Here is a 12,122-nt window from a genome sequence, read left to right as displayed (position 1 = left end):
CCAAACCCTACTGAAAAAAAAAAAAAAAAAAATAGAATGTTCGCATCACCAAGTCCTAAGTCTCAACAAATTAGTAAGATAATTTCAATTGAACAATATTTGCTCGTTGGTCTCAAGATGGATCAGATGACTATACATATGGCGACCTGAAAACTGCATTACACTTCTTAAGACAGTGGATATGACTACATCCCTTACCAGGGTACAAAACTATTCCAATAACAAATAATAATTGATTGAAGATTTGGGGCAGCCTTGCCCATCAGAATAAACATTGTTCATAAATCTACATCTTTCATTTCGGGTTTTAGTACTTTCTGCTTTGAAAGTTAGATAAGTACAGAGAAATGTAAACTATGAAGTTGTGACCGAGTAAACCTGAAACCAGGAACATGGCTTAAATACACAATATTCCTCCCCACAACCCTTGATACATTATCATTCTTATCAAATGTAGCCAAGTTGTATGAACATCATTACATCTAATATATCAAAAAGAAGAACAGTAAGATCTTTCCAATAAGTATCAGCTATACTGTCAGACCAAACTACATGTCAGATATCGAACATCTGCAAGAGCAACAAGAAAGAAGAATTGGATCACTCTTGAGTGCAAAACTTGCTAAAATGGAAAACAGAATATGTAACAAGCTGACACTTTATGGCGTGAACCAGAAGTATTCAGTGCGTATTCACAAGTTTTATGAATAACCATGTTCAAAACTCATTCAATTGATTAACAAGGACGCTGAGCAATCTAAGGAAGTGATTTGCATATCAGTCAAATGAAATAAAAACAAAAACAAAATACTAAAAAACTTTTCTAGTGGATATGCTAAACTCTCCAGGCCAACTACATAGCTAATGTGCATTCCTTTATATTTTTTCAGAAAAGCATTCCTTTACTGAATTGCAGACATGAATAGATGATAAAACAGCTAGAAATTTCTATATGTCAAAGATACAAAAGAATAACAAAAAGTTCTAATCTTCAAGCATTGATGCACTTACCAGTCACCTGACCCAGACTTGTTATGACTGCTTAGAGAAATGAGTCAATAACATTTCGGATATCCCTAATGCTGAAACATTCTCGCATCCAAAAAGCCCTTGAAGCTTGGGATCACACATTATCATCATTGGATTCAGGTCATCCTAAACAAAGAACAGAAACGCTTATATGACAATTTACTTTACGATAAATAAAAGAAGATGATCAACACATTTAACAATATATAAAGTACTAAAGCTACAAGGACTTCTCAAAACAAGGAAGCATTACGTGGTCTCATACAATTATCTCAGTTCAAGTCTTCCAAAAACATAGAATTAACAACCAGTCGAACTATCTGCCATGTTGGCTTACTGAAACCTGCTCCAATGTACTCCTTCCAAAAGCTTACAATGCAAAATCACATGTGGAACCTAATTCTAAGAATTGACCAACAAGTATGGGCCATCTCTTGATAGACTTAAAAACCAAAAACATATAACGATTTGATCCATTTTTTCATTCTTTTAATCTGCAAAACTCACTTTGCATTAGGTAATAATATGATAATGTTTACAAGATTATCTGGTCTAAGTAGCAAGAAGCTACTCGGCCCCACACAAGAACTACTATTCTCACAATTCCATCCGGCCATCCCAAATACCCATCAAGTCAACAAATTTAACATCCTTAAACAATGGATTAACACAAGCCCAATCGAATGAAACATCCTTGACTTCCACTATCAACATATGCACTGTCAAAATAAGACTTAAAAAAAAACATGATTTTCAGTTGTGTAGTATCATTTCATGTGGAATATTTGACCTAAAAACAGATATGCTGACCATCCCTTGATGGACCTAAAACTTTTATGTTCATCCATCTAAATTTAGTTCAGTTTTTTAAGTTTCTATGAACTTCAGGATGCGGCCTGTGGGGCTACCAATAGCAACTAAGTGTCTGAAGCAATTAAACTCAAAACTGGGAATACAGAATATGAACGTCAATGCTTACCTCCAACTGGTTAACCTTTATGTATTCCCAAACACGTCTTATAGCTTCTGACTGGCGCATCTCTTTCTCTTCAGTGCCAAAAAACCTGGCAAGTGCATCAGATATTATGATGGTCAGCGAACCAGCTTGAGTACCACCTTCCAAACCAGCTTCTGTACCCCCTTCTGAACCAGCTTCAGTAACTCCTTCAGTACCACCTTCTGAACCAGCTTCAGTACCACCTTCCGGACCAGTACTTTCAGTTGCAGACTCAGTTTCTACCTTCAAACGTTTAGAGTCTTGACCCAGTTCTTCTGCAGAAATGAAGAACAATGTAGAGTTCACCCAACATATATTATTACAACTACTTAAAAACGCATCTACAGGATATACATACTTGTAGGGTCAAGTGGTATAATATGTTTAGCTAGCAGCTTATTCATCTTGAACATGTCAGTACAGTCTGTCTCAAACACCAGACGCAATTCATCATTGCAAATTATCTTTCTCTTGTTGCTTGGATCTTGAAGATTATGTTTCCTTATATATGCCCACAGCTGTTTCACAATCTAAACCAGCCAAAAGAAAACTTCCAGATTACCCTTTCCCAAGTTATACTACACATTAATTAGCAAGTCTGACAAAATGAAGATAACTAATAACAGATCGTACGATACCTGGGTCCTTGGCAGAGCTGGTTCACCAACAATGACCTGAAGCTCAGGTGAAACACCACAAACTTTGTTTAGACCTCCTGGACCCCCTCTTCTTTTGGTTCCAGTTGAAGCACTACAACATGGGAAGTTCATACGTCAGCTGTAAGGATCACCTCCCACCACTAGAATGTAAAAAGAATTGAAGATGCAGAATTGTGGATATAGGTATTTACTGTTTACATAAAATCCATAATTTTTTTTAACCAAAACAGTGACCCCAAAGAGATACTAAAATTATCTTAAAATGAAGAGATGTCGGTGAATATGTAGTTGGTCCACTTCTCTTTCGTAAAAGTGCTCCAAAAAAACATATAAAAACCATGGACAAGTTTGAATCACGGACCATAGAAAATGGTTCATATGGATTCATTTAGAATGTTTTTGAAAGGTTGTAATATTAAAAAAGGAAACTAAGACATAAGGATCTAGTGACCTGAACATATCAGACCAACAAGGAAGATATTTTAAGGGTTATTTAGCTTTTGGTCCCACTTATTATGGCATAATCAGCGTTTAGCTCTTCTTTTATCATTAATCTTTTTTGGCCCCATTTCTGTCAGTTGACTTTGTTGATTGTTATTCAAGCGTCTTACTTTTTCGAAATGACAAGTTCACCCTTGTGCGTGAAATTCTAGGAGGGCCAAATGCTAATTATGCTATTAAAAGTGGGATCAAAAGCAAAATAATGCGATTATATAATAACACATATTGTCATGGAACCCAAGACGTAGTGTACACGTATACAAACCTAAAACTTAATCCAATGGCTTCTGAGCAACTTCTCTTTGATCAAACTTTTCCCAAATCTTGGTGATCAAATAAGTCATTATTGTGAGAAAACTCCATCTTCTGCTCATTATCCATCTTTTCTTCTCTCTTCTTACAACTACACTTATCAGTTATCACCTCCAGCCCTAGACTACGCATCTTTTTTATGTTTGAACAGACATGATTCATTCATTTTTCTCTTCGTCGTGAGTTCGTTCAATACTCTCATCGTTCTCCCTTCCTTGCCCTCAAATCTACACACTTTTCTTGTCGTTATTTATTCACCATTTTCTCTATAACATGAACCTTGCTACTAATGAGCTTGGAGAAGGAAAGATCACAGCTTCCTACATTGACACCCATGCTTTAACAAGGCTAGAACCATCCATAGTTCCTTACACTGAATTCCATATATACTAGTACATCATACAACAAAGAAGATAGCAAAATTCTACATATCATGGTGTCCTAATTGTTTCCCTAATTGGATGTAGCTCGATATTTCCAACAACTTAGATTCAAATTATTCGTTATTAGAAGGAAAAATAATCATGATAGCAACATATGCACAGAAAGACAGAGCGGTCCACAGGGATTTATTATGTCCCTTGTGGTTGTATACCATTACTTAAAACCTCTGTTTCAAATAGCAACAAACAAGACCGACGGTGGCTGGAGTGGCTTTGAGGGAGTGCGAGGTGTTCGACCACCACACTAGCCAGTAATATTGTGACACAGTGGAAAAATATTAATGAAAAGTAAAGATTTCCTATAAATATAGCATCTAAACACATAATCGTTTCTTTCTCTCTTAATATATTCCTGTTTTAGCTCCACCAAATTAGAAATCTCACTGTGCTTTATAAGTCTTCAATCAAATAAGCCAATAAATTAGAGATGAATGTTAAGATTAAATAGGAAAACAATACACTTTAGATAACCTTCCTACTGTTAACATTAAACAATAAAAAAGATTTCACGGTTTCATGAAAAGCTAACGTTTTTCCCTAAATTTTGTAGAAAAGGGCCTGTGATTATTGGAAAAAGATGTTAATGTTTTCCTTTTTTCATAGAGCCTCACTTGGACAGTGGAATGCCTCAAAAATAGATATATTTTTGCCAACATGCCTAGTAGAAATACCAACTAAATGGATTTTATATAATGCTACCAATATTAAGAGAATAGAGAACCACCTTATGATATTAAATTCCCCTTCTCACAACTTCCCAATCAAATAGTCAAATCACTACTTTCCAACTTCAACTTGCAAAGCTCTACCGTTACGTAAATTTCGGTAAGTCTTATTAAAAAATCCACTTCAACAACAATTGCCATAATTTCATAATTTCATTAACTTTTTAACGTTCAACTCATTTAACAATCCTGCATTGTACTAAAAAGTAAATAAAAATAAAAATAGACCTTTCTTTCTTGGTCTCAGGTGGGCCAGCATCAACAACCGTAGTTGTTGATGTTGTAACAACCGACCCATCACTTCTTCCTCCTCCTCCTTGTAATTGCAAATGCAGGTTCGGGTTCGGGTTGAATGAATGTCGTTGTAAATGTGGGTTAAACCCATGATGTTGAAACTGCCCTTGCAAAGTAGGGTACCGGAAATGAACATCTTCCGGGTGTTGAAACTGGTGTAAGAATTGATGATGAGGAAGGGCAAAATGGGAAGGAATAAATTGTTGAGAAGCGGAGTGACTGTAGAATTGAGGCTGTGGGTGTGGGTATTGTTGAAGGGGAAAATGGTCTTTTGACGAAGAATTAGAATTAGAAGAAGGACGAAGGAAATGAGGATTAGTAAGAAGATCTCTAATGAAACCAACTTTATGTGATAAGTCTAACCCTAGTTTCTCTTCCAACTGTTGTATTACTCCGTTTAATGTTTGTGTTGTTGTTCCTTGTCTTAACAAACTTTCTATCCCGTTCACTATTTCTTCGTCATTCACCATAACTGAATTAACAAATTTTCAAACCGTTTTGTTTTTGTTTTTGTTTTTTTTTTCTCTCTCTCCTCTTTCTTTTGTTCTCTTCTCTGTCTGTCTCTCTCTTTGTTGTTATAGAGAGAGAAGACTAAAATGACGGGACTATCCTTATAATGTTGAAAAAGTGAATTTTTATTTTTGACTGTATGTGACCTTGCTTTATTAAAGTGGATAAGATTTGGTGAGGGTATATTCGTCTTTAGAGAAAGTGGTTGGTGAATGAGATGGTCATGGTCCCAACAAACTTGTCTCTGGGGAAGTGAATACGACGAATAAATCGAGAATATCGAGGTATTGATGTCGGGTGAGAGAGTTACACGTGGATAATTATATTCTGATTGCAACACTTGTTTGTTTTATAGTCCTTAATTTGTTGTACCTACAGACCAAGAATTAACCTAATTTGTTTGGCGGAGTTTATGTTTTGATTTAATGAGATTTCTAAACTTAAACCCCGGGCAATGTAAAACCAATAATCATCTCAAAACAATAAGAAAATGGGTCTAGTGATATTTGTCTAACATTCACTTGGTGTCCCACTCTTGGCAGATATTAGGTGCAATGACAAACTTACTTCAGAAGCAAGCGCTTCAGGTGAGGTGAAGCCTGTTCCGGCGGACCAGGCTGTATTTGATGCAGAGCAAAGTTTTGAGAGGGAGCTCTCTTTCATTCGGGAAGCCAAAGAGTCCGGAGTTGTTTATCTTTTTGGTCACGGAGATATAAGAGCAAGGAAGGACTCTTGGTTTATCAAGAAATTGGTTATAAACTATTTTTATGCGTTCTTGAGAAAGAACTGCAGGAGGAGAATTGCAAATCTGAGTGTACCGCACTCTAATCTGATGCAAGTTGGCATGATATACATGGCCTGAAGCTGATTTTCCACCCAACTAAAGGCCTTTTCTCCTCGTTTCATTTTATTTGGTGTCGAAGTTTACATTTGCAGTTGGATTGAAAGACCATGTTTGAGCTGGAAATATTGTTAAACGAGACATACAAATGATACTACATTCTTCTTCTTTATAAACACAAGTTCTTAATGCTTCACCAAATCTCTCTCACTCTCTTTTCTCATTCCACTCCCTCGAGCTCTTCTCTCTCCCTTTTCCCATATCTTCTCTCTTGCTCACTCACCCTATTGAGCTCTCTAGCTTCTCTGATGTTATTGAGCTAAAGAACTTCTCTGAAGGAATTCGTATGTGCTTTTTGTTTAAACCCTTTTTATTGTTTAAAGTTCTAATCGGGGGTGGTTTTGATATGTTTAGCAAGTGCTCTCTCACAAATTTGGAATTGGGGAAATTATTTACATGGTCCTAGTGTGTTGGGTTCGCTTATTTGGTGGATGAGGTGTTTCATTGGGTGGCTTTAGGTGCTGATTTCAAGTATGCCTTCGTTGTTCGGCTAGTGTTTTATGAGTTCTGCGTATGGAAATTGAGAGTTTAAATAGTTCATTCTCTACTAAGTTGTAAACTCCAAGCTACTTGTCGTGGTTTCTAACAACAACAAAATCGCATATTTGATTTCCTCCCCAGCCAATTGAAAACTCCTCTTCGCATTTTACTTCCAAAGTCAGATTACCATATTTGTGTTGCCTTCTACTTATCTGTCAAGGGAGACGATCAAACAATACAATCAAGGCAATGTAGTGAGAAGATTGCCAGGCCAAAATCCATGAGCTTAATCGCGGGGAATTGTAGAGGAGCTGGTCGTCCCTCAACAATTAGATATTTGACATAACTGTTGAAGAAAGATAGACCAAAATTACTTTTCTTGTGTGAGACGAAGTCGGGTTTCTCGAAGTCCAATAAATTGATTAGAAGAATAAGTAGTGATTATGCTGGCTTTTATGTCTTTCCATCCAGTCAGGGTGCAGACGGAATCCAAAAATCCAAATCCGATTCGTATTTGAAAAATTAGATATTATCTGAAAATTTCGGATATTGGATTGGGATAAATTTTGCTATCAGAAAGAAATGGATTCAAATTTTGGTCATATCCGTCGGATAATATCCAATCCGAATTAATTAATACAACTATATTATTATATTATTAATCAAATATCTTCTATCTAATAAAACAGAATTGTATGGGCCCAAAAGCCCCATCTAGTGTGGCTACAAATCTTTCTCAAAAATTATGAGATGGCATATCCAATCTATTCTAGGCCTTAAATTGTTTACTCTCATTGTGTGTAATCCACTCAATCACACTTAATAATAAAGTCAATTGTAGTGGGTCAGTGTTGTCTTAGTCAACAATAGTTGTTGGACTATGGGCTGGGCTTTTAACTATTTAGGATCTTAAGTCACAACAAACAATGGACCAAGTGTGGCACCTACTAGGCTTTTGGTGTATGGTAGTGTTATGTCGCGTTTACGGTAACGCCGAAGACGCGATGAGCTGATTAGTGTTGTACGTTAAAATATCGAGTGTCGGGATAGTACCCTAGGCGTGTCGAAGCCTCGCGGGCCATAGGCACGGGCATACCCTAGTATAAAATAAAGAGACCAAGAGACAAGACTTTCGTTTTTTCGTGTCTACTATGAAGTCAAGAATAGGAACTGGTTGGATACGTGACAATTTGGCAATCTAAATCAAAGTCTAATCAATGAAATACAAAACCCAAGGTTTAGATTAGTATCTTCTCCATTTTCCATTTTCGCATTTGCTCTGTTCATCATCATACTCCAACAAATATGAGTTTCCGATCATATGATGGCAAATCTTCCAATTACAATCAAATATACTTCACATCAAAGCACATCGGAAGTCAGGAGGCAAGAATCAAAGCTCGATGAACACTGTGCATGGCCTTAATTAAGATATTAGTATATTACACACGCTCAAGCTTCAGCACAAGCAAACCCTAGTTATTAATTTTTATTTTCTTAATTTGGGTTATGTTTAAATGAGGTTCTCTAGTGGTGTTGGGTATGAGTTAGATTTGTAGGATTTCGACTTGGAGAATTTGTTTGCGATTTTCTGAAAACATTGAGTGTTGGAAATGTTAGGGAGTTTTGATTTTGTGATTTTGTGATTTTGTGTTCGGATCGGATATTATCCGATATCCGATTTGGACATCGGATTTGGATACTATTGTCGTATATCCGTTAGAGTCGGATGTGAGGACACAATTTCGGATTCGGATACAGCCATATCCGAATCCGAATCTATCCGTCTACACCCCTACATCCAGGGACTGACCCAGGAGTTTCGTCATTCAAGTCAAAAATTCAACAACCAAAAGTTTCTTTAGTGTCATATAATAAAAAATAAAAATCACATATTAAAGCAAGTAACGAAGAATTTCGTAAAATCTTGAGGACACAAAAAATAGTAGGTTCAATTCAAGTCAGAAATTCAACAACAAAAATTTATTTAGTGTCATGTTAAAAAAAAATCACAAATTAAAACAAGTAAGGAATAATTTCGAAAAAACTTGAGGACACCAAAAATAGAAGGTTTAGTAAAAACATATAAGTATTATGTACCATACACATAAATAACACATAAATAAGAGATGATTTGAAAATCGAATCCGAGAAAAGTCCAAATAAAAGAGAAGATAGAAAATTTGGAGAAGTTCACAAGAAAAAAAAAATGAATTACTAATTGGAATAGAGCTGTAAAAGTGTGGACTTGGGCCTACAGTACAGAGTGCATAATTTAAAATGTTAAAAATAATTTGTCAACTAATGGGAAGAGGCTTCTCAATGCTAAAAACTAATGGGCCAAGTTAATTATTATTAGTAAGACTATATTATTAGCAGGGTATTTTTTTGTCAAGTGAATACCCTGCTAATACATTGGGTCCGTCTCTGTTTCCATCCTCTTATTAGGTGGCATGTGGCTGTTCTATATGCTGGCTCTTGGATGATACATGCTGAAATTTATATTATGGCTATGTTATAGCTCTAAGAGTGGATTCATTTTTTATTATTTTTTATTATTATCATTTTTTTTAAAAACAATACGAGATCGATTGACATTTTTTTGTATATCGATTGCTTTGTTAAAATGTAGTGGATGCATTTTTTAAAAAGAGGGAAAACTGATCTTATTGCAAAACTTAAGACAATGTAGTAGCCATATTCATGACCACTGGTATCACATGTAGAAGAGCCTAATAGTATAACATTTAGAGAAAAAGAGAGCACATGGTACAAGAACATAACCCAAAATGGGTATAGAGAGACAAGTGGGCTAAGATCGCGTTGTCATTCACTACTATGTAAGTGGAGGAGATTATAATACTACAGAATGAGAACCACACAGAAGAAGACAATGAACAAATTAATATGTTACAGGATGAAGTACGTTTGGTAGTTCCTTTGAATCAAGTACTCCCAGTAACTGGGATTTTGACTGGGAATGAAGTGATCGACTGAGATAGTTAAGGCGGATTATGAACAGATTGGTCAAGTTTGTCATAGTAACATGGAGATGGAACCATCTAAAGGGTTTGAAGACCATGATGGTAGTAAGGATAAAGCTACATGATCTGTTATTGTAGAAGATAGTGAAACTAAAGTGGATAATAGTATGGAAAGGAATGACGGCAATGGTTTTGATGCTCTCAAAGCTAATGCTAGGTTAGTGAATGAAGCACATGAATATGATGCTACGGTGACTGACGAAGTGGAAATAGGAAATGAGGAGACATCAACCTTTGAAACTGATACTAGGGTGTTCGCGGTGGTTGAACCTAATCAACCACCTCTTTCTTGATGATGTCATGGAACTGCTGAGGTATTGGTTCCACCAAGGCATGCAACTCAAAATCTAAAGGACCTAGAAAAAGAAGTAGATCCATATATTAGTTGTTTGTCAGAGACCAAAGTTCAAGATAGGAGGATGCTGGAAATATTTAAGCAAATTAAATTCAAAGGGAACTGTTTTGTGCTTACTGCTGGAATCAAAGGAGGACTTGCTATTATGTGGAAAGAAGACTATATATAATTTGGAGATTCTTGGTGCCACGGTTAACCATATCTCAGGTAAACTATCCATGCCAATTATCATCATTCTACTGATTAGTATTTTACTTTTGTTTATGGTGAACCAAAACCTAGCTGTCAAAAGAAAGTTTGTGATGAAATCATATCCTTTGCTCATTTCATTCCAGGCCCTTGGTTAGGATATTTTAATGTTATAGCTTCTGCTGATGAAAAGAATGGTGGTAATGCTGCTTGTAATAGAAGTATGATAGAGTTTAATGACTTTATTAATGACCTTGGTTTAGTAGACCCTGGCTTTCGTGGCCCCAAATTTACCTGTGGAGCAATAGAAGAGATTATAAAAATCATGTTCTTGAGAGACTTGATAGGGTTATGGCTACCACCACCTATGTGGACCTGTCTCCTCATGCCCAAGTTAATATTGTTGTTAATTCAACCTCAAATCACCTTTCTCTCTCCATTAATTTCAATATGGAAGAGCAAACCCCTCCTAAACCTTCAGGTTTTTTCACATGTGGACTGAACACCCCACCTGTCACTCAACTATTGAGAACTCTTTGAATCAGGATGTTCATCCTGAAACACAGTTGTGTGGTAAGCTAGAGGCTATCAAAAAGAAACTCATTATATGGAATAAAAACGTTTTTGGAAACATTTTCCAAAAGATCAAGGAGGTTAAAACAAAGATGAATAGGGTTTTTTCCAAAGAAGTCACTAAAGGAACTTATAATAATATTGTTAAGGCTCTCAGAGTTGAGTTGAATAGTTTATATGATCAAGAAGAGAGCTTTTGGAAGCAGAAATCTGGTTTTGATTGGGTTAAATATGCTGGTAGGAACACAAAATTAATTTTTCCACCTTTCTACTTGAAGTAGAATGAGTGGTTTGTATGTGGGTTTTGAAGTTGTTCATCTTAGATCTTTGAAAAGTAGAAGTGTGATGGGGAAAAACCAAACTTTTCTTAACTTTTCTATTGTTCTTTGTATGGTTTTGGTAAATGAAGATGTAGACAACTAGTTATTGAGGGTTTGAGGATTAAAATATGAATACTAGAGTTGTTTTATGTGTAAAAACATGAAGATCTAAATATGAAAAGGTAGCTTGGTTAGCAAGTTATACTCATTTGATTGATTCAAATGAGTATAACCAACTTTGATGTGTTGAATGAATGAATAAGAAGTTGTTTTGAAAGAATGATCAGCTCCTAAATGTGCATTTTATTACCTTTACATTACTGCATTACAACCCTTCTTACGCATAATAAACAGACAACTCATAACTTTTACTTCATTTTTCAGGTTACAAACCATTTCAGACCACGTACTTATCATAAAAGCTGCATTTTAGTGCCAAAATGAGCCTTATTAATGCTTGACTTAAGCTGTTATGAAAAAGTGCTAAAAAAGTCAAAGGTCAAGAACTCAAAACCAGAGGACTGAAAGTCATGTCCTTAACTCAGAAGACTGGAGATGGATGACCTTGCTACAAAAGAATACTTGCTAAAAAACCTAGCTTGCTCAAGAAGATATAGAAAAAGCAAAAGCAGAAGCAAAAAGTAAAAGTAAAAAGCAACATAGTGAGGTGTCTTGATTGTAGAGGGAGAGGGTAAATCAGTCTTTGGCAAAAGGTGTAATATAAAAGCCAAAAAGTAGGAGGAGAGAAGGCACCTAAACTTAATCTATGGTCATGTAGGAGTAAAGTAGA

General features: G+C 35.8%; 1 protein-coding gene across 1 annotated transcript; it reads right to left on the bottom strand.

The window, feature by feature from the left end:
- Positions 1 to 274: 274 nt before the first annotated feature.
- Positions 275 to 5,544, bottom strand: LOC147503788 (SWIB complex BAF60b domain-containing protein). The gene is made up of 6 exons (XM_086557003.1): positions 4,895 to 5,544; positions 2,665 to 2,776; positions 2,385 to 2,556; positions 2,009 to 2,301; positions 1,012 to 1,155; positions 275 to 570 (listed from the first exon to the last, which is right to left on the bottom strand). Exons 1-5 carry the CDS (start codon positions 5,428 to 5,430, stop codon positions 1,033 to 1,035), a joined length of 1,236 nt encoding a protein of 411 aa, XP_086413129.1. The 5' UTR covers positions 5,431 to 5,544; the 3' UTR covers positions 275 to 570; positions 1,012 to 1,032.
- Between the last annotated feature and the right edge of the window lie 6,578 nt (positions 5,545 to 12,122).

Source organism: Coptis chinensis, chromosome 4, assembly GCF_015680905.1.
Source record: "Coptis chinensis isolate HL-2020 chromosome 4, ASM1568090v1, whole genome shotgun sequence".
Classification (NCBI taxonomy): domain Eukaryota; kingdom Viridiplantae; phylum Streptophyta; class Magnoliopsida; order Ranunculales; family Ranunculaceae; genus Coptis; species Coptis chinensis.
This window is presented reverse-complemented; position numbering and strand designations above follow the sequence as displayed.